This window comes from Dermacentor andersoni, chromosome 6 (genome assembly GCF_023375885.2).
Source record: "Dermacentor andersoni chromosome 6, qqDerAnde1_hic_scaffold, whole genome shotgun sequence".
Lineage (NCBI taxonomy): Eukaryota > Metazoa > Arthropoda > Arachnida > Ixodida > Ixodidae > Dermacentor > Dermacentor andersoni.
Genome location: NC_092819.1, coordinates 149,855,844 through 149,882,221, shown reverse-complemented (window position 1 = coordinate 149,882,221; position 26,378 = coordinate 149,855,844). Strand labels below are relative to the sequence as shown.

Here is a 26,378-nt window from a genome sequence, read left to right as displayed (position 1 = left end):
AGCTTCCAATCTGACATGACGTGTACACACTGATTACAGTCCAGCCCACATATAACGAACTTGATCGTCACGTGGCATTTGTTCGTTGTATCCAAAGTTCGTACTAAGTGGACCACCTATAATACGGGAAAAAAGAGCAAGCGAGACGAAAGTTCACTTTATTTTTGAAAAAAGTCTGTGATGCATGTCTGCTTCTTCAAAGCTGATCGCATCACTGCCGTTTCTAATTTTTCCAGCGTGGTAATATGTTCATCGCCAAGGCCTCTGCTGCACACGAGTTCCTTAAGCGACGCGATGTAACCGATCGCGGTTGAAGCATTCACAGCAACCGGCGGTAGAGCAGCATCCTCGTCATTGTCCTCGTCGGTCTCTGGGCAGTCAGGAAGGGCTCGCACTTCACGCACAATAGCTTCGTCAGTGCATGGCTCCGCAATGTCGGTGTCGTCATCAGCAGAAACGAAATCGTCCCAGGCAACGTCAGGTCCGGCCAGCTGCGTGTCAACGACGCGTTGCCACAACTCCTCGTGCGACCGGCCTTCCGGTGGGTGATTTATGGCGTCCTCGGTGCCTGGGCCCATAAAACCCGCCTTGCGGAAGCAATTTTCTATGCACTCCGCGGTGAGTTCCATCCACGCCGCTTTCAACATGTCCACAGCGGCAAGCAAGCTGATGCGAACTGGCATGGCAGCATCAATCGCGATCAACAAGCGTTGGATGACGCGCCGCTGGTAGCACACCTTGAACGCATGAATGATGCCCATATCCAGCGGCTGAATTTTGCAGGTTGCATTGGGAAGCAAGAAGAGCACTGTCACCGCACTCAAGGAAGGCTGCACATGGTGCGCCGCACAGTTATCCAGCACGAGCAGGACCTTCCTGTTTTTTCGTGCCATGTCGCGGTGGAACTCGACAAGCCACTCGGCAAATAAGTCACGACTCATCCAGGCTTTTGTATTCTTCCTGTAGCGTACGGGCATGTAGCTTCCAAAGCATCGCGGCTTACGTGACTTACCAATGACAAAAGGCAGCCGCCGGTCACTGCCGTCCATATTGACACACAGAAGAACGGTTATGCGCAACTTGCCGCACCAAACACCGCCTGCTCGGTCAACTACAGGGGCCCAGCTTCGCGTTCGCTCTAACCGAGTGTTGAGGCCACAACAGTTCGTTCTATGTGAGACACTGTGCCATTGCCCCAATATATATTTTGACGGTAGCACCGCCCTCGTTCGTACTAAGCGAGCGTTCGTTATATCTGCAGCTGTTATAAGTGGGCTGGACTGTATGTATGATTCGACCGAACAAAAGAAAAATAATTATTCCTGATGCGACGCCTTTTCGCAATTAACCCTCTGCTATTGGTCATAAGGTTTCAGGCTGCACCCACTTCACCTGTCTATCACTTGACGTCACAAAACTGCGAAAACTCATTGCGTAAAAATGACGTGTACGCGTTAAAGGTGCATTAATATGCCGAACAAAACTGGATTTTTTTCTGAATAGCCAGAGACTGCCCCGTTCCGAAAGGAATAAAAGATGGCTGCCGCCAATCGCTCAGGCTCCAGCTACTCGCACCTACCGGAGCGCATTGGTTTGTTTGCATAAAACATAACTTTTCGCGGGGCTGTATAACGTTATCTGGCCCTTTCCGCACCTATATAGCATCGCTGTGCCAACTCTTATTTGCTGAGGATCCGTCTTAGCAGCATTTTTAAATGTCTGTTGCACGCCGCCGCAATTTTAGACAAGCCACCACAAGCTAAGTAAGGGAAAGGGACCAATCGCAGACGCCGGCACCTCCCTTTTCATCCAGTTATCTATTTTCAGTATGCTGGCTCGACCCCATCAAAACACTCTCCACTTAAGCAGGCTCCTCGCCTCTTTTCAGCCAATTAGATAAGAAAAACTGCTCAATGTAGGCAATGTTATTAGTTTTTAAAGGAAAGAGACGATACCTCCTATAAACTAGGAGAGCGTTTGATTGGGCAGTTCAGGCAACGCTGCGGGTCACCGCCCGATGCTTGCGTCGGCAGTTACGCAAATTTGATGTTAGGAGATTGGAAATAAAAACATATTGGAATAGTGTTGCGTTATAGGGCCCCAGGACATATGTACAGTTTACTTTCTTCCTGGTGGATTATTTAACTACACCTAAAATGAAGGTGGGAACAGCATTCTTGTGTGTCAATTGTCCTGTTGGCTTGAGCGTTTGCACTTTACAGTGCCGCACATGTACATGTCTAAAGAGTTTTCATATTTTTGTCTCGCTGTCTTTGTGTATGTGCTGTCAGGTTCTGAATTTTTCAGTGCATACAATTTTGCAAATGAAATGTCATGTGTCTTACTTGTGTGTAGTCGTACTGTTTGTTGGGGGTGGTCACTCCTTGTTGACTGATGTTACCTTGGCCTCTCTGTGATGCAGCGCGAGTACGAGTGCAAGCTGTGCGACTGCAAGTTCTTCACGGTTGCCCAGTATACATGCCACATCCAGAGTTTCGAGCATCGTAAGCGCACCATCCTGAAGACAGCCACCAAGGCTTTCAGCGAGGCACCCCAGTATCGAGGTGGGAAGAGAAGCCCTGCACATATAGTTACATTGCTCCTGCAGCACACCATCAGCTATTATAATAAGAGAGCACCGTAATCAAATGTTGAGTCAAGCTAAACTGATATAACTATACTGTTTCACACCTAGCAGTCAATGTTGTGGACGGTAGGTGGGTAAGTACAGTAGAATCTCTCTAAACGGAAATTGTTTAAATGAAGCAACAACCTCTATATGCATGTGTCATTTGCTACTTTGCTAACTCGAACGTGCTTTGCATCATTTCAATTCCGACTTTGCATTGGATCGGCATATTTGTGTGTTCAGCTGTCTTTCTAAAAGTGCGCCAGCATTTCTTCCCTATTTGATGCACGTCAAAAGAGAACAATGACGTGAGCCAACTTTACCAGTTCCACTGGAGCTAAACTCAGGAGACTGGGAAAACTAACTACCCAAGTTGTATAACGCTTGAGAATAAGAGAGAAAATGAATCGTTATATTTTCACAGCATATATTTAACCTACGTACTTCAAGTTATCAGTATGCATTGTCCATAACATTGCCTCTGTTCTCTCTAACTGTAAGATTGCTGCCACCTTCGTATCTCCCAAGGCAGTAGGAAAGCTTCATAAATTTTTCATTTAATGCCATTAAACTGGCAGAAAATGAGTGTATAGCAATTTTCATTTAGCCCCTAATTAATTCACGCTCTTCACTATTTGCCAGTATGTCATCCCTAATGTGTCTGCTTTTTCTTCTAAATATAAGCTCATTGAACAGGTGTAGTAGTTACTTCAAAGCACCATGAAAACACGTTTTCAGGATGTTTTCAGGTGGTTCTAGTCACACTAAGAGCTTCGTTGTAAAATATTGGCAACTGCTAGAGAGTGCAAATTAATGTAGTTTAATACCATATTTACTCGCTTAATAAATGCACTTTTTTTTTTTTTCAAAAATAATACGCGCAAAGTTTGGGGGTGCGTTCATTATGCGAGGTAAAATTTTGAGCGATTTTTTTTTTCCGCAGCCGCGTCTAAAAGTCAGTTTTGCCATAATGTGAACCATCGATTGTGATAGCAAATGTATAGACAGCTGCATGAAGTAAGGATAGTAGTTTTATCAGCCGTATAAACTTGCAAACGTTCGCTTCAATGCTAACTGAGCAGCGAAAACGCAGCACTCACTAAGGTATGAGCGGCCATCGACTCAGCCCCCGACACAGGTTGCTTTGAAGATAGGGTGCGCCGCGGCCACACAATGCACAGTTGCTGCCGGAGTAAAACGCCGTGAAGCACACCTTAAACAAGCCTTAAGAAAAACACACAATAATTTTTATTTATTTTTTACGAGCAATGTCTTCACAGATAGCCTGATTGCTGCATGATGACTGAAACTTTTTTTCTGTGCAATGTCTTTCTGGTAATGTCAGTGAGGCCATTTCTGGCATTTCAACACCAACTTCCCTATCAAAGTAAAATAGTACCTTTCATACCTTTAGTACTTACAAATTTCGTCTTTTTATGTACAAGTGCCTAGTACCGTATTTTTGTGCATATAACCCACACCAAAATTTTAAAAATTTGAACAGTAATGCGGGTGAGGGGGGGAGATTTGTGAATTTTTCCATAAAGTGTGGCTTCAAAGCAGTGTGCGTCACACTGCCGTGAAGCCACACCTCAAGGCAAGGTTCTCTGCGATTAAGTTTCGTTATCTCCCAGGGAACCCCACTTCCCCCCACCCCTGCGTAAAGCTCCCTTCTCCCCTCGTTCACGGTCGCCCATTCTCCTCCGCTTTACAGCAGCTAGCAAATAGCGCACACAGCGCTGGCAAACTCGTGTCACCCATTCTCGTGGCGTTCCCTCAGACTGCGCAAAGTACTTCGCGATACAGCGCTGAGTCACCATTGGAATTTTCGGCTCGGTTGAGTTTGCTTCGTTGCCGTTGTGAATGTGAGGGCTTCTCTGTCTGCATTGTCATCCACTGTCGTGCGAGTGCTAGCTGTGATATCATGTGACTAATTTGTTTGCGATAACGTCCAGCATATGAATCCAGCTTTGTCAGCATCACGGCAGAATTGGCCAACAGAGCTGTTGGCCGAAGATACGACGTAGATGAGTCGTGCATCCGCGAATGGAGACTGTTTTCGCAAAGATTTGAGCATTGTTGTATGCAGTTACTTTCACTTATAATAAGCAGGGATTTTTTTTTTTCTTTCCGGGCTCTTGTATTTGGGACTGCAGATTACCATATTTGCACGATTCTACTGTGTCTCCGATTGTAACGCACAGTTATATTAGCACCCAAATATAAAAAAAAAAGATAATTATGTGCCCATTCTATCACGCACATCAAGCCACAAAACCTGAGATGACACATACCGTGTTGAAACAATTCTATGGAACATACAAAGGCACACAGCTGAATCTTAGTGCCTAGTCGCTGTTGGAGTCCAACGACACCTCCACAGAAAGTCATCTTCAGTTTCATCTAATGCATTAGAAATGCCACTCGTACAGCAAACTAGAAAATGGTAACCGCAAACCAAGGTAGGAAAAAAAAACATCCATTCGATGTAAGTGTGGCTAGCAACCTTGAATTGTAGAGCTTTTTTTTTTGTAGGAAACGGTCTTGTTTTTTTGTTTTGAGTAGAATTAGTTACGATTTCAATGCGCATGCAAATTTGAATGCACTTCATTATCCAAAAAAGAAGAAGGTGCACGTTAGAATCGTGCAAATACAGTATATGTGGTGGCGGGTTATATGCGCAAGAATACGGTATTGTTCTTGCAACTTCAAGAATACGTCTCAGTGTTCCTTTCAGATGTGGCAATGTGTAGTCTTCTATCCTTCCAACGTGCTTGTCACTCCCTTGACTGTGTTCTCAAGTTGTAATTTCAGGGAAAACAGTAGCGCTGCTGGACTTGTCAGCAATGAACACGCATCATGCACTGCTGCTTGCAGATGGCCATGGGAGTGACCTGCCACCAGGTCTGTCGGGTCGCAAGGTGGTGCACTGCAAGGTCTGCAATGTGTTCACCAACAGCGCGATACAGCTGGCCGAGCACCTGAACGGGGGACGGCACAAGATGATGTGCTTCAAGTTCAACGTGCCCATCACCACCTTGGAGCTGACGAGCGACGACACCAGCACCCTTGAGGGCACCCGGTGTTAGTAGCGCTTCCACTGGTGTGGTGTTAAAGACGATGTGCTTAGTTACACCTGTTGGTTCGAGAAAGTTACATAACAATGTTATTGTACTTCGTATCATGTATAGCAGGCAGTGTTGTAGAAGCTATGCAAGAACATGATACAGTAGGAAATCTACGTACAATTCACAATACTGTCACTGTTGTTCTATGTCACTGTGTGGAATAATTGCTTTATGTATAGTATATGATTACAGCAGGTGGTTCTGTAGAAGCTATGCAAGAACATGATAGAGTAGCAAGTCTACGTACATTTTACAGTACAGTCACCCATGTTCTATGACACTGTGTGAAATGCTTTATGTATGATTAATCCCCGCAATAATAAAATCAGGGAGGTAGGAGTAGGGGGGAGTGATAATAATCACTTTCGTGAGAATATCCTTGTGAAATGAGACAGCTTAGACAGGGAGAATGCTGGAAAACGAGAGCTTACTGTCAAAGTTCTGTTAGCTTACTTTGGCAAGCTTTGCTTGAAGCTATGCAGAATCGCATTGCCACCAGTACAAGATGCTCTTCATGCATTGGTCAGCGATGGCGGCACTGGCATGGAGCGGTATTCTCAGTTACTCTTGATGATACAATCACTTTTGCAAGAGTTCATGTGGCTCTGGACGAGACACGTTCACGTCTATCAGGCTGCAGTGCTAAGCACACTGTCTAGGTATGGCACCAGAAACTATAGTGCCCATGCATGGAACAATGCATAGATGTCGACACGTCTAGTGCCGAGTCACAATAAATATCCTGGAAGTACAGTCGAACTCACTTATAACGATACCGATTTTAACAATATACTATCAGTTTTAAGAATGAGAAGCTGCTGCATTGTCAACTTTTGTATGTTTTGCATGGTGAAATAACCCGCTTGCTACAATGCCCCGATGCCACATTATCGGTTACAATGGTGAACTCTGGCTGCTGGGAGTCTTAGCTGAAAGGTAGTGAAATGCAAAATCCTTGAAAACAAAAAAAGCAAACGAGAAACTCAAGCCGCTGCATGATGGCCCGTTGCTCCAACAGCTGCTGCGCACTCACCTTCCTGCCTTCTCTGCGTGCCTCTCTCCCATTGCCCTTCCACCCCTCCAAACAAGAGTTGGCTATGCCCATAGCTCTACACCGTGCCACCCTCTGAAATAGGGATGGACCGCGCTAACTACGCTGCTCCTAGATTGCTCGTTGGCTCCTCATTCAGCGCAGTTTTACAAACAGCTTAATTGCTCGCGTTCGTGTTTGTTCGTTGCGTCGAAATCATTTCTGGCCACGTGGTTTCTCAGCCTCGTTTGACTTGCCGCCGAAACGAAAGATGGCTAATCTGCCCGCTTATCATCGACAATGCACGAAGTTGCCGGTGGAAAGAAAGTGCACTACTGTAGATATGGAAACTAAGGGCTCCTAACCGATGAGGCGATCGTCGCGAATGTGCTTGCATCGGATAGTGACGGCGACAATGGCAGTGATGACATGGTAGGGCAGGCTGCCTCAATGTTGTCCTCACAGGAGGCCCGGCAGATGATTCAGTCCCTCCGGGGCTTCGTTTGCATGGGGAACCTTCCACTGCACTACGTGGAGCACCTGGATGCTTTGGTAAAGGATGTCGGCAAGCTTCGCGTAAAGCATGTAAGGCTGATGGACATAGGGTTTTCTTGTGCAAGCCAGTGAGAACTATGTGGCGAGATGCTTGTGGCACTTTTGCCTCAGCCTTTCTTCTGGATTTCTCAAGCTGAGAGGCTGCCGCGGCAACCTCCTCGCATATTAAAAAGCCCCTTTTGAGGCCACCAAAGCAATGCCTCAGCGGAGCTCGCGTGTCACTTGCCACCCGTGAGCCGCTTTGCATTTGTTATAGCAGTGAGATTCTTGAACGCCGACAGCCGTGGCTTGTTGCATGCGATCGGAGCATGCAGGAAGCAGAGTTAAGCAGAGCAGTTAGACAAGTCAACAAAATCAGCAGCCAGATGGAGGAAGGTGGTGGGGCGGGGCACTGGCCTCCCCACCATTATAGTTTTCTCACATCAGCTCTGCCATCCCCCTATTTTGATTTTTTTCATGCTGCCCGGTTATAACAATGGAATTTTTGTGGCACTTGAATATTGCTATAGGTGGGTTCGACTGTAGTTGTCTCACCGATAGGGATTGACCAAGAATGTGGGTGTCTTCTGGTGAATCTCCATCTGGCAACACCAAGTCCCCACACGGTGCCTGCTAGGTGCTATCAAAACAAGCTTGCTTCTATTTGAGACCTTATTCTTTATCTGGGCCCTTATTCTTTGGCTAGGGTGGCTAATGGCACGATCAGCAGTAGGGGTACCTCAATGCGCACATTCTCCTCTGGTGCGGCGGGAGAGGAGGACATTGAGGCACCCTAGTTGGCAGTGCACTTGTTACCGCAGGAATGGCACGGCTACATCCACTTGATTTCATGACAAAGAGACCAAGAGAGAAGGAATGTCGCTCCTTTTAGCTGATTCAGGGGACTTGTCTCGGTGCTTTAGTGAGTGGTAAAGGGAAGTCAGTCAGATGCAGGAAATTGGCTTGAGCTAATTGGTGCTGTCGTATTATTTAGAAATATGTTTGAATAAACAAATGTGGTATCCACTGTACTTAGATTCTTCACAACTTTTGTTTTAGAACACACCCAGTCACTGCACTAGCACTTCATACAAAAAATAGAATTGAAAATGCCTTTAGACTGCGCTTCAACACTTCTTTAATGCTGCAGAATGCAAGGTTTTGTGACTGTTATCTCACTTAATTCATTGTAATAATGCTCTAAATTAAAATTTGCATGCTTCAGACAGCTACAGTATTAAGATGCATGTGCTACAGATTGCTCCAAGATCAAAATTTGTCTGCTCCAACCTGCTCCAGAATGAAATATCTGCTCCAAAAATTGCTACAGAATGACTTTGGGCATTCCCACTATTGCACTTCGCATGGTGCACAAACCATCATGTGTCAGTACAGGTTGATAGTGATGCGACCTAATCATTTGAAATTGGCAATCGGCAAATAAAATGGTAGCCGCAACATGTTTCTGGCACATGCAATTGCTTCAGGTTGTTTGCTGTTTTTGTAAACAAAAGTGTAGTGGTGGAAACGCAAGCATGCCGTAGTGGTATTTTACCCCCAGAAATGCATATGAGCCCTTTTTGATCTCTGTTATCTTTGCATGTGTGGACAGTGTGGGAACTGATAACTTTATGACAAATTCTGTTAGGGCGAGATTTCAGTTTAATGATGTTACATGGTACATTTAATCCTATGGGTATCTGCTGGGGATACGGAAATACTTCGTTGTGGTGAGAATTTCATTGTCTTGGGTTTCGCAATTTTGTTGTCATGGGATTCAACTGTATAATGTGCAGTTTAGTTGCAGACACTTTCTAATCTTGTGTATATACCCCTTGCAGTTGCAGGCATAGGCAGCATGCAGTGCCGCTGTTGACAGTAGCGATGTCCATTTGGGGGTTACTGGCTTTTTCCCGGCCCATAGGAATGCGTGGGACCAAGGAGTTCCCAATCTAATTTCTTCATTGCACAGTGCAATTATGAAGTGACATTTCGTGCGAAAGTTTCTCTTGCATCTTAAAAGAGCTCGCAAAGCAAAGCAACGGTGATTTCAAACCAGGTGTGTTTTTTTAAACGTAGGTCTGTAGGCAAACCAAATACCCCCAATGCATCCACCACATTGGAATGCCAGTACCTCGAATAAGTTTATTCAGACAAGTTCCTAAAGCAGCCTAAATCTGTAACAGCAAAGTCACTGAATGAGTCACTGGGACCAAGATCAGTGTGTTGGCTTTCTGTCGGTGCTGTTCCAAGTCTGCTGCTGCTGCTTTTGTGTTGCGTCTAAGAAAAAGCTTTAGCTCGGAGCCAATTGTGATGCCATCTATTCAAATACTACATGTAAAATGCAGCAATGCTTTCAGGAGACATCCGCCAGACTGATTTCAGTGAAATCTTTGCCTTTGAGAAAGAAAGTTAAGTTCTTGTGACTGTAGGAAAAAAACTTTTGGCTTAGGGCATGGAAGTTTTTACAATACTGTAATTATGAGAACTAGTAAACTTTAGAAAAAAATTAGAGCACTAAGTTAACAAATCCGTAGCTCTGCTCTGAATACAGATATCACAGTTCTGTAAACTGCATCTGTTAAAACATCCAAAAAGCACAAGTTTGATATATAGATTTACAGATTACATGTAATTGTTAGATTGTTTACAAGCGTTTTAAATGTTTCCTACTCATAAATTAGTGGTATGTATTCCAGAGTGATGTATTATACACTAATTTTGTCTGCTTTAGATGTAATTGTGAAGTTCACTTTACAATATTATGGTACATGCTGTATCTTTATTGCTGTTATAGTTGTAAGCTTGATATGCGAGTTTTCTTGTTGTTCTAAATTTGCAATTTTCAACAGTTGTTTTAAAAAAATTGATGACCTAAATAAAAGATCTGTTTGGTACAGTAATTAGATTCCAACTTCTTTTAAATGCAAGAAACCTCGCAAAATTTGGTGCAGTGGTTGCAAAAAAACTATTTCTCTGTTACCATGTATTCAAATAAAAGTGCCCCAGCTAAAACTTCCTCTTGAGCAATTCATTGTTTGTAAAGCATGTGTGCATCCCACAAAATGTGTGTGCTTAGGGCAAGCAGAGGTGTGCACTCGTTCAGTCAACTAATCGACCATCCCTTGTCTCTCTCTCTCTAACATGCAGTGCAAGGGGAAAAGCTGATGTGCAAGTGTTGCTCCGTAGAGATCAACTCCATGGAGCAGTACAAAGCGGTGAGCTCTGGTTTGTGCAAGCGGTATTGCTGACAGTTGGATGCCAAAGGCTGTCTTGCCTGATAGTGACTCTTTGTCAGTAAAAACAACTTTTAAGGTTTTTTTTTTTTTTTTGCTTGACCATGAGTACCACTGCAAAAGGAAAGGTGAATCACTGAGTGAGCAGGCAAGTTCAAATATAGGCATCTAGAAAGAAGCACTAAGAAAGAATGAGGAGAAATAAGTATTCCTGTGTGCTACGTTTGTCATGACCTGGTGGCTCAGACCCATCCCAGTTACATTCATGTCAATTTAAAGGGGCCATGGGAGTTGAATAATGCATGCGGGTTTAGTGCGTCAGCATTAGAACGCTCATGCGAACGAATACGCGGTGGCATCTGTAGGTTATCTTGTGTCATGGGGAGAAGGAAAGAGTGGAGAGGCGGAGGGAAGTGTGTGAGTGAAGCGATCTGATGGGAAATGCAACCACTTTTATTCCAGGTTTGCTTACCATAGGACAGTGCTTCAGCAGCAGTACAAGCGCAGAGATCAGAGCATTTCTTAGGAGGGTTGTCCGTAAAGTAAGGTTCCCAATGATATTTCACATTTTTTTTTATTGCCGCAAGGGCCAGGCATTATGGCCAGATTTTTCACAATGAAAAACATGTTTATTAGCATTGAATAATACATTTCTGGAAAACTTAGACTTTCCCCTATTTTTCGACAAAATTGCCGTTGCGATTAACGAATTTTTGCTTGCGGTGTACCATCTTCAATTCAGGGAAGAGATGGTAGTCACTTGGGGCTATGTCTGGGCTGTAGGGCAGGTGTGTGACAGTATTCCATCGAAATTTGTTGATGAGATCGTTTGTTACATAAATAATGTGTAGACGAGCGTTGTCCTGATGGAAACGCACTCCCATTCTGAACATGTCTCTCCTCTTGTTTTGAATCGCTTGGCGAAGGTTCTGCAACATCTCACAGTAGTGGTCCGCATTGGCAGGCATAAATTTACACAGAAATAACCCCTTCCTGTCCTAAAAGGCGCTTGCCGTCACTTTGCCGACACATAGTGTTTGTTTGAACTTCCACGGCTTCGGCGACTCTGGATGTTTCCACCGATGGGATTGTTGTTTTGTTTCTAGTGTTGTGTAGTGGACCCAGGTCTCGTCCCCAGTGACAAGAGAGTGCAAGAATTCCTTGCCATTGGTTTCGTAGGCCTGAAGAAATTAACAGGCCGCTTCAACACGTTGCCGTTTGGGGTCTTTTTTAAGCATTTTCGGGACCCACCTTGCACAAAGCTTGGCATACCCTAAAGGGTTTGTCAAAATTTTGTCAATACAGGTCTTACTGACATCAGTGATCATTTTGCAGAGCTCCCGAACCATCACCCTTCAGTCTTTCAGCATTGTTTCTTCCGCTTTCACAATCGTTTCTTCCTAAACCAATGGCTGCCCAGAATGCTGTTTGTCATGGATGTCTGTATGTCCATCTTTGAATTCTGTGCACTATTTGCGCATGTGTTGTAAGCTCATACACTTTTCTCTGTAGACTTCACACAGTTGGGAATGAATGCCCACTGGCGCAGTGTTTTTTGCACACAAAAAACTTATCAAGGAGCATAATTCATGCCTGGCCAGAGAAGCGAGTGGGAGCCTCATTTCTAACGGCTGTCAAGCCAAGACTGAGTGTCGCAGACAGCTTGCCTGTGCAGGGACTGGAAGAAGGGCAACCAAGCTACATGCCAGTGTCGCCGGATCCCACGTAACAGCGTTCCTCGCGACTGCAGCTCCTTGGGACCTTATTTTACAGAAAAGCCTCAATTAATAATTTGCACCAGAAAGTAGTGTCCTAAGTGAATTTTCATACAAGTGCCTGGTCAGCCTATGTGGTTTACATGTGGAAAAAAAAATGGTTTTTGTTCAGTGAAGATTTTACAGCTAACCTGGTACAGTCATGGCCTGCTTTTCATTCATTCATTCATTTATTTGTATACAACACAGTACCATAATACAGTCGAACCCACTTATAATGATACCGGTTTTAACAATATATCGGATATAACAATGAGCAGTCGATGCGTTGTAAAATTTTGTATGTATCCTCTGGTGAAATAAACCGCTTACTGCAATGCTCCCATGGTGTGTTATCGGTTATAACTATTATATCTGCAGCTGGGTGTGCGTGTGGAAAGAAAAGGTTAGCAAGATCTTTGAAAAGAATAAATGTGCGAGCCGTGGTAAGGGTTTGTTGTACCATAGAACACAAACAGAAGTTCATGGTAGTCCAGCTGCACTTTGTGAAATCTGGGTATTGTGAAAACCGGTAATGCTATAATTGGGTTTGACTACTTCTTTCTGTCTACTTAAAATCTTGAGATCTGTGTCCCCTTTGCTTTGCTTTGTTTTTGTGTGTGTATGTGTGTGCAACTCCCTTATAACGATTATCAGTTATAACAGTGGGATTTTCTTGGCACTTGGAAATTGTTATAAGTTGGTCCGACTTACAGTCAAATGCTCTTATAACAGACTACTTGGGATCTCCAAAATCCTTCGTTATACAGGTCACTTCGTTGTAAAGGTCACACATCATACTGTCCACAATAGAGAAGGCCGAGCGCATTCAACAAAAGAAATCTATATATTAATGGGAATTCAAGAAGAGCTTAGTGAAATAAGTCGCAAAATTTTTTTGTATACTTTGGCTGAATGAATCTGCGACTGCAGCAAACCTTTTTGCACCTAGGTTCAGAGCGTGCTCCGGGGCAGAAATCAGGAACTGCGCAACGTAAAGCTGCAGATTGTCAGATATCGCATCGCCTTCCTTGCCGTCAAAATTCTTGGTTCGTTTGCAGGCTCTTCACCACTGTTGCCTTCCTTCTCATTCTTGACCTTTTCACCTTAGTTGGCTTTGAAAACGTCGTCAGTTGTCGGTTACAATTACATCATTACATTAGATCATGTTGGGATCAACTGCGATGTATTCGTCAGTTGTCAGATCCACTGCTGCATTACAACAAGCAGCATATGAGTTTAGCGATTCCTGGAGCAGTTCAGCAGGACTAATTGCGATATCATCAGGCTGATAAGTGCGTCGCTAGCACTGCCATTAGCGCTAGCACAGAGAGTACCTTGGTGACATCTGCAGCGAGTAGTGGCGACAAGGCTATGGGGCACACATTGTAAGCAACAAAACAGCCGTCAGGGACGCCTAGATTTTTTCCGTTGTACAAGTAAATTCGTTGTATTGGTCTCTGCTGTAGAGGCGTTCACAGCACATATGAAAGATGAGAATTTGGTTGGGACATAATCGATTCCGTGTTATTCACGTGATTTCGCTGTATAGGCGTTTAACTGTACACAACAGTAGTTGGACTGGATTGGTGAACTAAATCAGCGGTTCTTTACTGGCACGCACCTGTTGTTGCTTGCACATGGGACTTCATAGTCAAAGCTTCAGTTTTACATTCAATGTTTCCATCATTCAGTGGAAAGAATGGCACAAGAATGGAACAATGCAACTAAATGGAGAAGCATGTAGTGCATGTCCTTTCTGTCGACGATGAATGCACAAGCTCAAGATGCCATTAAAAGCCAACTTGCAAAAATTGCCTTAGTGGTATATGGAAGTTGCGGAATGGGGCCCTTCATTCCATTCCCACTCCATTCTGGACAGTGGAAGTTCCTGTCAATTCCATGGACTCCTTTTAACTCCTTGGAATGGTCAGAGTTGGACCATTCCCACTCCTGGAGTGGCTGAGATGAACAATTCCATTTCTCCAATTCCGGTGAACGAAAAGGTTTCTCTGTACTTGTTCGAACCGATTTTTTGGACATGCCCGATAATTTGGATGCCTTTGCGGCACCACCACGCACCCTATATATAGCCAATGTGTAAGATTCTTTGAAATTTCGGGTGAAAAAAATTCTTCGCTGTCTCATTATCTGAACTTTTTGCCATGATTGCAGGTCAGAAACTGCATTATTTGAAGCCATCACCACCGCCATTTTAATTATTAAAGCCTCAAACTGTCCCTCCTGCACGCCGATCTGCTGGCAGCCATAGCCACCATCGTGGCAATGCTAGGCTTAGCTATTTTGACATTTGCTGCAAAGCTTCCTCCTGTTCAGGGCCGTGTTTTTCATCGAAAGAATTTGCTGCTGTTGGCACTGGCACTGATTCCACCTTTGTAATCCTTGTCGATGGCTTGGAAACGTGGAAATTTTGGCACGTTGGATAATGCCAGTTCCCAAAAGTCAGGTTCGCTGAAATACAGCAATGTTACGCGGTGAACAATATGCGAGGTATTGCTGTGAAACATACCAAAAGTGGAAGGAGGTATCAATCACAGGACAATATGTATACCTTAATTGTGCACACATGCACACGCCATTTCCTGTCACAGTAAGAGCACTGATATGCCTAATAAGTGTAGTGGCAGGCCTTCAAAGCTATTTCAGATGTGCCTGTGGCTAGTTGAGCCCTTGGGGGCAATAAAAGGCATGCATTCATTTTTTTAGACATTTTTGAGGATCCCAGGAAGGCCGAAAAATTGGACATTGACTGTACTTGCGCTTGCGTGCCTCGTAGCTAAAAACATAATTTTGAAGTCTTAATGACATTGTGCATAACGTTACATACAATTTTTTTTAACAACGAACATGTTCGTGGTCTGTTAACTCTGCAGCACGTTGTTGCCTGTAATTTCTCTAATACCTACTGCTTTAGAGCGAAGTTTTCTTGGCAGACGCTTCCGAACTTGACTGACCATGGCTGTGTGCTACTGTCATGCCAAATAGCTCTTACGAAATAAAAAACTGAATTATGTGCCAGACGGTGGCATTAAACCTCAGCGTGGGTCACCAAGGTTCGGTCCACAGCATCCCGGCGCTCTAACCATTAAGCCGTCATCGCACGTGCAGTTCTATCGTGCCAATTCCAACTAACTCTTTGAGATGATCGCTACATGTGTTGCATTGTGTAGCACAGCTGCGCGAGAGCAGGTGCGCACGAGCCAGGTCTTTTTTTTTTTTTTTAAACGTGAAAGATGCAGGAATGAAATGTACAAATTTATAGCATTTGAATAACCGCTTCACAGACTTCACGTAGATTCCAAGATGTGCGTTGGACCTGCCTACTTTTTTTTTTAAAGAAGCCTTTTATCATTTTGGTTTTTGCAAAAATCTGTCTGCCTAATGAGCTGTGAAAAGGATCACCAGCTCCCAAAAGAAGCTCACATGGTAGAAGACATGCCTGGTCAGCACACTACTCATACATGAGCAACCTTATTTCACAAACGTATATACAAGATGCATACTGAAGACAGTTTTATGTGTAACAGCACTAGACAAATAAGTACATAAAACATTATTACATTAATTTTGTTCTCTTGCTTACCAAATAGTTTGAACAAACATGTTAGTTGCACAGGTAAGAAGCCACAAATATGTGATATGATTGCAAAATACAATAGAGCCTCATTCATTTGTATTGGGAAAAAAAAGCATGAGAAAAAATGTGCTAATCAGGAAATCGTAGGGTTTGAAGTAACTAAAAAAGTTGACAGACTCCAACTGTAGTTGGCATTCGTGTAATGCGAAGTACTGCGCGAATCATTGCAGCACGAGATGCTGATGCACATGGGCCCCCGCTTGTTCCAGACGCATTTTGTTGTTTTCCTCTTGCACAGTGTAGTGACGGGAAACCAAAATCAAGCTGGTAGACAATGCCAGATGCTGCCCGAGTGAAACATGACCGTCGTATCACGCTGCCTGCAGTGGGGAACAGCGGCACGTTTGGGTTGTCGTCTACTAAAAGCTTGCAGTACACTTCCAATGGCACTACACCCCACACACGGTGAAACAGATGGGTGAAGATGCTTATCACAATAGGGTTGGTGGCAATAGCTGTGAATGCTGCATGCAACTACTCAAGAGGAGATGTGCTGTTACCGGAATAAGAAACTGAGCACGCTGCCATTTTCCCGGTAGACGGATGGGTGGGTGTTCCAGGTAACCTGATGCGGCAGACGAGTACTGTACTCGATTGCGCACGCCTCATGCCTTTTCTTGTTTACATTAGGATCTAGCAGCCGGAAAACGTATACAGTCATAGTCTGCTGCAGGGAATGGCTACGCATTTGGGTTATCGTCTATAAATGCATGCAGTATGCTTCCAACAGCACCACACACTCTGAAACAGATGGGGAAGATGTTTATCGCAATATACAGTAGTGCTCCTTTGATACATTCCTTGCTGTTGCATTTTCTCGGCTGCTACGTCGTGTTTTCGAGGTCCCAACCTGAATCTCATTTACTCCTATGTATTATGTTCCCATTTAATTCAGTGCCATTCTGTAATGTACCTGCTTCTTGCATTGCATTTAAATGTGGATACACGTAGATATAACGGTGCAGGGAGAAATTGGCTCTCGCGTGTTACAACAAGCGACCGACTCATTGCAACAAACAAACATTTTGATGCAACAAGCGACCAATTCATTGCAGCAAGCTATTTAGCGTTGCAACAAGCTAGCAATTCATTGCAAGAAGTGACCAAAGTTTGCAATAAACAAACAAAGTTGCACAAGCCAGGTACCGCACGAACATTGGGAGAAAGGAAGCGCAGACCAGTTGGCAAAGCATCCCAAAAAGTGTGCATCTATTAAAACCTACCGGGTACACGCACACTGGGCCAATTCTGCCAAGTACAGGGCTACATGTTCTTTGGGGCCTGCAAGGGTCTTATTTGCATTTCACGATTGCTGCTTCTCTTTAGTCAACTTCGACGCAGTAGCACCATGTTATGCGATGAACCATACACAAAATACTGCAATAGGGGCCACTGTCACAGAAAACCGTACGTGTCCCTCAATTATACACGCGTGCATGTGCCATTCCTGGTCACAGTACAAGCGCCGAGACATCTAATAACTGCACGTGCGGCCACTCGGTCTGTTTGTGACGTTGTGGTGATTTGCGCCCTTCCTCACGGTTATGTTTTCCCGGCTGGTAAATTTTTTTTGTTCACAGTTCCTTTAAAAACGTATCAGCGGGGCTCTGCTGTAATTGGTGGCGATAGTTGTGAATGCGGTGTGCGATGACCCGGGAAGTAATCTGCTGGTGCGGGAACAAAAAAACTGAGTGTGCGCTGGCGTTTTCACGTGAGATGGGCGGGCAAATATGATGAAGCTGCCGCGATAGACAACTACTGTCCTCGATCACGCACGGCTCACGTATTTGCTTGTTTACATGGGATCTACCAGCCGGAAAACGTATCGTATGATCACAGGTAGGCGATGTAGTGAATGTTCGTGCCAAACGAACGTTTTTTCTGGGAATGTATGAAGCAGTAAAAAGATTAGTGTAACTCTCTACTGGGTCATTTTTGTGTTCTCAATCGTGCTTGTTTGCTCTGGGAAATTGTACGTAATGTGATCATATCAGCGAGGCTCTACTGTACATTCATTCCTCGCAATCAAAATAACTCCAAAACAGGTCAGTTTGTGGTGACAGCCCTGAATTTTTCTCCCCTTTTCCAAAGTGGCTCCCTCCTTACATTGCAAAAAAAAAAGAAGAGACAGGGTGAAGACTCACTCTCCAGGCTTCTTGAAAACCATAATTTCAAAATCGCCTATGCAGTGCAGTCCTTTTATAACAATAACGATGGGCCAACTTAAGGGTATTAATTGAGGTATTAGGGCCAATATGTTATTCACCGCATGTCGGATATATAACAATTTAAATTCTGCCTTTTGGGCGATGTTTTTCATGCAGAATAATCATGAAATTTGTATTGCTAAGTTCCCCTTAACCAAGACGGGGCGAAAAGTTTGCCTATGCGAGTTCATATCTGCTGCTGTTACCGCGCAGCACATTCCGCCTGCATGCCGATTGCGAAAGCCACGGAGAGCATCGCAAGTTGGCGCAGCATGTCACAAGATGGCACCAGTTGCTTCATGTCTGCATCATTGGCGAGCATCCAGAGAAGAGAAAAAAAGAAAAGAAAAAAAATGCGACAAGTGAACCGCACCTGCGCTCCCTTTTTACAATCTCCATCTATTTCTCAGTGAGCATGGAAATGCATCATGGAAGCAGCAGTAGGTGCGCTGACAAATCACAAAGTTTTGTCGCTTGAGACAAAGCTGCAAATTTTGCAAGACTCAAAGTATGAGCTCGCACAGTTGATGATATTGATGGTTCTGAAAACCAGGAGTGCCACGATCATGAAGGCTAGAAACAGTGGCCATGCCGATCAACGGAAAAGGCGGGCTTTGTGAGCCAGAGCGAAACCCACCATGTGTGAAACCGACATGGTGGAAGCCGCTGACATTACCGAACTCCGGGAGCACATCGCCATTGGCAATAAAATAGGTGGTATTTTGATGGAGGAGTTTCCAATTGCAGATAGCGCTGCCTTATTCTGCGAAGAATTTCTGACAGGGCAATCGTTGTCATGACAAACAGCAGCACTGTGCAACAGAGGTGATGACAGCAGCAGCAGTGAAGACGAGGTTGACAAAGGCCCGTTTTTGACGCTGACCGCAGTGTTTACCCACAGTGCACTGTTGTCGATCGAATCGCTCATTGATTTCATGCACACTAAATTATAGCTGTCAATGTTCGCACAGCAGCTGGATGCGATGGACACTGCGGTTGTGAACTTGAAACTTCCTCTAAAGCAAGTGCAGATTTTGGACAATTTCATTGCGTCTAACGCTTGACTCACTCTTTTGAGGCATAAGCAAACATTTTACTTTTCACAGCCTACTTTCTGCAATGCCGATTTTTTATCGCAATTCAGAGCTACAAAGGTATGTTCGGCAGCTTTTCTTATGGCAGTCCAGATATAGCAATGATCAGTTATAATGGTCAGAATTTTCGTTTTTCTTGATATCGTTATAAGTGGGCTGCACTGTAATGATCGAGGTCTCGTAAGTGAAATTACACCTCATCAATTTTACATGGTTTTTCCTCAGTTTAGGATTATGCCAAAGGTGACACTAATCTCTGACATTATGGTGCACCGATTTTTCAAATAATATAATCTACACTGGCCAGCTTGAGACTGCTGAAGTTTGCTTCACTTTAGCTGCACACATGTCAAGCATTTCACAAGCTTGTGTTCTAAATAATATCTGCCATTATCAAAAATCTGCAATTTGTTCAAAACTCAGTTGTGTAAAGCAAAGTAAAAAATTATCTTACACCACAGTATATTCCATGCATTCTACTAGATTATTTTGTCACCTTGAGGACTAACGTGAAAGTGAAACTCATTGATATGTTTTGCAGGGCTGTCTTTTTTTGTTTCACATCTGCTGGCATACCAGCGAGCATCGATTTCTCCAGGACGGCACTCTGAGTTCCTGTTATCGATTCTTCTGGATAATCGGCAGTGTGCCAAAAAACTATAGCCCACGTTCTAAATCACCATGTACTCTTGCAAGGTACAACAGTTCGCATCATCGATTTTTTACCTCCATCCCTGCGTCACAGGCCAAGCGTGCAATCGCTGAAGCAAATCATATTTCTTTACAACTAAAAGTCACTGTCTTTAAAAGCAGTTCATTCGTGTAACACTGAAAGGTTTTCATGTCTTCAGAAATGTAGAATGTGCAGAATATAGCTGTTGAAAACCAGGAAGCGGAGCCGAAGTAGAGAACGTCTTCTTTATTCGACGCTTGCAAAAACAACTAAAAAAATGCAGGCACGCTCGGCTCCACGCTCGTTTCTCACTTCGTCGTCTTCCCTTCTATTTCGGAGCATAATATTCAACATCTCCCGGCCGAACAATTAGCGTGTGCTTGTTTCTTTTCAAGACGGAGCTTGTCCAGCAGATTCTAGGTGGTACCGCATCTGTGCCGGTCTCCGCAACGTGTTGCCACTAGAAGTGCGCACTTTGCATGAGCGAACTTTGCTGTCGGCACCATGAGCACTTTTCTGTGCTCGTGGTAGAACCCTTGCTGGCAGGTGTCTTCCTAATGGGCGTACGTGCCGCAGTGGAAGCCATCGCAGTCACCATTGCTGACGTGCTGCTGGTGCATGCGTCGGGTGCATGCGTTTGGCCTGCCCTGGCCCCGGCCCAGACAGCAGTCCTAGCCCTCCAGGGGTGTAAGGTGGTGGCTGCTGGGGTGAAGGTAATTCCTTTTGATGGCCTGGCGAGCTGTTGCGGGCGGCCATGGCTTCAGGCTGTCGTGGAAGTGGCATTCGCTGCACCCGGACAACGAGGGCCAGCGTGTGGTCATTGCGTTTTAGCCTTTCCACAGTACTGCTGTGCCTCCCTGACAGTGATGACCCAGATGGAGCCTTTTCTGTTGACGACGGGCGCACGGCAGGCCCGCTCGAGTGTCGCGGAGCGGAAGACGATGACGTTGAAGACGACGATGATGACGACAATGACAAGGAGCTGTGCCCCGACGACTTCCCTCCACCCGCCGGGTGGAGCACGGACGTGTCAGCAGTTTGGTCACCCCGACCAAAGGTGTCAACGCTCCCATGCCGCTGCTCCAAGTGATTTCGTAGAGCCCGTGGTTTTGTGACTTGGTTACATATTTCACACACAACTAAATACAAATCATACCACGCTAGACAAAATCTGAAAAGTTCCGTATCCTCCTTTCTTAATTTCATGGCATCGCTTTCTCTTTTCGCTGTCTCTGTCTCTGCATCGGCTTCTTTATTTTCTGGACTCCTGAAGAAGATAGTTTCTGTCCAAGAATTCCATGACTGTCCTTCAGTAGCCGACAAACTAGTAGTGGCCGCCAGTCTGTGAGGATCTTTCAATAGTTTGACAGTAGAAGGGTATTTGTCTTCTACTAGTTGGAAGCGGTGTCGCAGAGTTGCAGCAAGGGGAAAGGGACTGCTGCAGGCAACAAAAGGAACCCTTGTGATGTGCAGTTCTTCAATATTGGAAGATCCTTCTTCAAAGCAGAAGTAACGAAACTCGTCTCGGTCTTGTTCAGCCAGCGATCTTTGAAGAAAGGCTTTTTTGATATCGGCGGAAATTATGATCTTGAAGCTGCGAAACTTCAGCCGTAAGTCGATGATGTTGAGGTTCAAATTCGGCCCTGTCCACAAGACGTCGTTGAGTGAAGGTGACTCCGGAGCATGAGAAGAGGCGTCGGATACCACCCGTACTTCAGTCGTAGTTCGGTCGCGCCGCACTACTGCTCGGTGTGGCATATAGTACATGATATGTTCACTCCCACTGTCCATTGTGACCTTCTCAGCATAGTCTTTGATATAGTAGCTCCTAATGGCACTGTCATATTCCTTCTGAAACTCTGGTTCTCGATGTAGCGTTCTCTGCAAGGACTCCAGCCTCTTTAACGTGATATCCCGGTTATTTTTAGGCTGGGAACAATTGCTGCTCCACGGCAGTTCAACTTGCTCGCGACCATTGTTTGTAATAGTTGTTTCCACGAAGTTCTTCAGGACGTGTTTGTCATCTTTCGAAAGTCTGTGTTCGTTAGTCAGTCCCAGATGTTCTATTTCCAAGGAATACCTCAGTTGCTGGGAAACATTGGCTTCCGTTAGGCATATGTTGAAGTTCCTTACGGTTTCCGGCTTGTAGAACTTAGGTGGACTTCTGGTATCTCCATGAAGTGTCCATCCTATGATAGTTTCGATGGCGGTCAAGGAGTCGTCCAGTCGATGAATTCTTCCGCTGACAAGCTGCCAGTAATAGTCGGCACCTATAAGGATGCTTATTCCAGGCTCAGGCGAGATTTGAACTGCGTTGACGTCAGCCAAACGTAAGTTCTTGCTTTTCAACTTTGCAAGTACATTTGTATCTGTCAATGCTGACAAGTCATTGCATATTTCGGGAACTTCTATCGCCTCTACTTCTAGTGAGTTTGAGTCGTACTGGCTATGCAGCGTGACTCGTACTCTCCTCTTCGGCTAACACAGTGGCTTTCAGCTTCCTAGACAGTTCTTCTGTGATGAAGCTGCGCTGACTGCCACCATCAATCAACATTCTTACAAAGCATCTGCTTCCAGTGCCCACAGCCCAAACTTGGGCGGTCTGCAGAAGAATTGTGCACTTTATCGAGTCTGTTGACGAGCTGGAAACAGTTGTCTGCGTTTCCGTATTCTTCTGCTTCCATTTCGGGTCGCACATTGTGGTGATATGTCGCCCCTTGCATTTCGCACAGCTTAGTCTCTTCCAGTTTCGGCATTCCTTAGCTTTGTGAAATTGTCTAGCGCAGCGGAAACAGCATCCTAATTTCCATAGTTTCTGCTTTTTCTCGTCTAATGTTAGTTCCGTTGGGCAGACATCCACCGAGTGATCTTTGTCTCCGCATAATATACAACTCTCTGTAGTCAGTTTCACGGTTAACATAGATGCAGAACCTTGGAAATGCTCATTAGATTGTCGTTTTGCTGTTGAGGCTTGTTCTCTCTTGTCAGAAGTCATCATTATAGTATGTTCCCGGCTTCTTACTTCAAGACTCAAGAAGTCTAGAAGAACAGACATTTCATTTAGCCTGTCACTAGTAACGCCTGTATTTGTCGAAGACAAGATTCACTGATTATAACGGAGTACCATTTCTTGCGGAAGATTTTGTATTATAGCAGTTTGCAGAAGAACTCCATATTCTTTTTCTTCGACGCCAAGGTTATGGAGAGATCTCACGCGAGTCTGCACTTCTTCATGCAACCTTTGAAGCCCTTCGAAATCTTCGCAAGAACGAACTTTACGTAGGTTTAGAAGGCGACGCATGTGGTCGTTAACAATCAGTGACTTCTGACCGAATCTTTCTTTGAGAAGTTCTATAGCTGTGCTATAGCTCTCGTTAGTTGTCGACAGGCCGCTGATGACACCTTCCGCTTTACCCATCAAGTAGGTCCGAAGATATTTCAATTTGTCTACGTCGGTGATATATCGGCTCTGGTGAACAGTAGACTCAAATTGATCCCAAAATTCTGGCCATTTAATGGGGTCCCCATGAAACTTCGGCACATCGAGCTTCGGTAGCTTAACGTGTGCGCGTCCTTGACGAAAGTCATCGTGAGATTCGTGCGTCGTCGTTGTTTGCTGATCGGATAAAATGCGTTCAGCGCGGAATTTCGCGAGGACGATAGATTCTTGATACTGTCCGACGCTTTGAAGCTCATCCTCAAGGTTATCATCCGTAACATGCTCTTCTACTTGGTTATCAAGGTCCGTAAGCATAGTTTCCTTTATCTTCAATAGGTTAAGATGGTCGGTCAGCTCACCATATGGCGTTGGTTCCATCTGCATAAGAGTTGTCATGTCGTTGATGATCCTGGTGACCGCCGCTCGAATGGTAGCACGCTTCCGTCGTATTCTTTCCATGTCGTCACGTCGGGAATCGGTGGCTTCGTGATGACGTGGATCGTTCTTCAATTCTGTCGCAGCGTCGTCGCGTTGATCGCGTCGGTCGGTCGTCTTCTTCAGGTAGCTCGCTTCATCGTCAGGGGTCTTCAACTGTAGATCTGATATCCTGGTCACGGCACCATGTGTTGAAAACCAGGAAGCGGAGCCGAAGTAGAGAACGTCTTCTTTATTCGACGCTTGCAAAAACAACTAAAAAAATGCAGGCACGCTCGGCTCCACGCTCGTTTCTCACTTCGTCGTCTTCCCTTCTATTTCGGAGCATAATATTCAACAATAGCGTTGTGTGTAATTACTGTGGCAGAGATAGTCACCGAGGGGGTAGATACTGAAAGAACCAATAGGAGACGTACAATATATTGGCCAAGTCTGGCTTAGTCTAAATGACATATTTGCCAGTTTGCTTGTCTCGCTCAAAATGTGTTTCAGGACTATGTGCTGTTTCCATTCCAACTACATTCCAGAATCTCAGGCTTTCATTCCATTCCCATTCCATCTGTTTGTCTGGTGCTATCATTCTAGTCCCATTCCAGGTGTTTAAAAATGTGGAATGATTCTGGAATCAACTCAGCTTCACAGTTGCCATTCTACAACTCTGGTATAATACTTGTCATTTATATCAACTTTAACTGAAGTGAAATTTTGTTGCAGTTGTTCTTTGGAGAAGGGGAGTGTTGACATGTATTTTAGAAGTTCAACTTGACCACGCGTGCCTGCCACATAAAATTAGGACACTTCCCTAGTATGAAGGTTGGGAAGCACTTATGAAGTGTTTTAATGTGATACTAAAGGGCATGTCGAAATGCTAGACATTGCATCATTGATATTATTGCGTCGTCATGACACAGAACAAAATTTGCCTTTATCATGCAATGATGAAACTAAATGTGATGATCTTTCTCATTAAAAAAATGTACAAGAGCACGGCGCACGTTTCTTCTGACCGAGCTTGTGTGTTGGCAGCCGCAGTGATCACAGGAATGGAGCGAGCCAGTGTATCATTACTTCATAATGCATCCACCTCCTGAGTGCAGAACGCAAAACTGGTTCATAAAAACAAATACTAATACAGTCGAACGCACCCACTTATAACAATATTCAAATGGCAAGAAAATGACATTCTTATAACCGATAATCTTTATAACTGAGTTGCACAAAAAAAGACAGACACTGAAACATTTTAATTAGACAGAAAGAAGTATAGTCAAACCCACTCATAACAATATTGGTTTTAATGTTATATCGAATATAACATAGAGCAGCAGAGTCACCATGAACTTCTGTGTGTGTTCTATGGCAAAATGAACCACTTACTACAGTCGACTCTCGTTACAATGGACCCTGATAATCCGACAAAAAACATCAGTTTTATCCGAAGTCCGTAATATCCGCAACACCTCACTTTCAAAACTTTTATCACACTGTTGAACAACTTTATTGCAAAGAGTGAGTAACAAACGTTCAAAGTGAAAAACAAACAAAAAAGTTGCAGTTTTGCCTCAAAGCCAAAGCATCAATTGCGATAGCAAATTAAGCAAGATAAGCGGGGCAGCAGCAGCGAGCAAATTGACCTTCGTGTTGTCTCCTGCTTCAACTCGAAACAAAACCTCGAAAGCACAGCGCATACGATGCTACCGGCACTGGGCGCACTTTGTCCACATCGCAGAGCGCTTTCAAAATACGGCACCCATGCAGGCAAACATTTTGTCCACATCACAGATCGCTTTCAAGATACGGTGCCCGTGTAGGTGAGGACTTTGTCCACCTTGCAGATCGCTTTCGACATACAGTGACGGTGCTGTAAGCAGCAACCGCCGGAGTTGAACCCCCCTTCTTTCTCGCCTCACCCCCCCCCCCATGCCTCATGTGCGAGAGAAGACGCCCCCGCCTTCCTCCCTTGTGCGCACGACATTGAGCTGTAACCGTCGGCTGACCTTTGCAAGTCAGTTGCCAGCCCATGTCGACATGGCAAAAGTACATTTTATGCGCCCGATTTAGAAAAAAATTGCTGCTAATTTTATGTGCTGTAGCTGATAGTTCGTTCTAATGTGGTTCGTTAAAAGTGAACTTCGTTGCATTAATAAAATAGGTAGAACAAATTAAGGGTGAAATACGGTCTGTTATGTCTGAAAGTCTGTTGTACCCGGGTCCGTTGTAACGGGCGTAGACTGTACAATGTTCCTGTGTTGCACTAGTGGTTACAATAAATAAATCTGGCTACTGAGTGTCTGCGCCAGAAGAAAAAGAATTCAAAATCCAGAAAAAGAAAAGAAAAAGAATGCCAACCGCCACCCCTTGCCTGCATGCCACACATACCTCATCGACAACCCTGAAGGCAAAGGCACGCAGTGTATCCAGACTGCAGACAGGAGTGGCAGCTTGCGTTTGTTTTTCTTTTTCAGTATTTCACGTTCCTGTTCTTTTCTGCGCAGACACTCAGTAGCCAGATTTCACTATTATAACCAACAATACTACTCGGGAGCATTGTAGTAAGCATT

At 44.6% G+C, this 26,378-nt stretch overlaps 2 protein-coding genes across 3 annotated transcripts in view; one reads left to right on the top strand and one right to left on the bottom strand.

The window, feature by feature from the left end:
* The window catches only part of LOC126523664 (uncharacterized), a 63,866-nt gene that overhangs the window by 9,460 nt on the left and 28,028 nt on the right, over positions 1-26,378 (top strand). For both annotated transcript variants that reach the window (XM_055066952.2, XM_050172263.3), the window contains exons 3-5: positions 2,423-2,564; positions 5,507-5,713; positions 10,472-10,539. In XM_055066952.2, the coding sequence (XP_054922927.1) occupies positions 2,423-2,564; positions 5,507-5,713; positions 10,472-10,539 (417 nt within the window). The remainder of the gene's footprint in view (positions 1-2,422; positions 2,565-5,506; positions 5,714-10,471; positions 10,540-26,378) is intronic.
* LOC126523666 (tigger transposable element-derived protein 6-like) lies at positions 40-1,078 on the bottom strand. The gene has a single exon (XM_050172264.3). It carries the CDS (start codon positions 1,047-1,049, stop codon positions 159-161), a length of 891 nt encoding a protein of 296 aa, XP_050028221.3. The 5' UTR covers positions 1,050-1,078; the 3' UTR covers positions 40-158.

Excerpts from the sequence above, each read along its gene's own strand:
- LOC126523666 (XM_050172264.3), bottom strand. The coding sequence starts at position 1,049 with ATGGACGGCAGTGACCGGCGGCTGCCTTTTGTCATTGGTAAGTCACGT.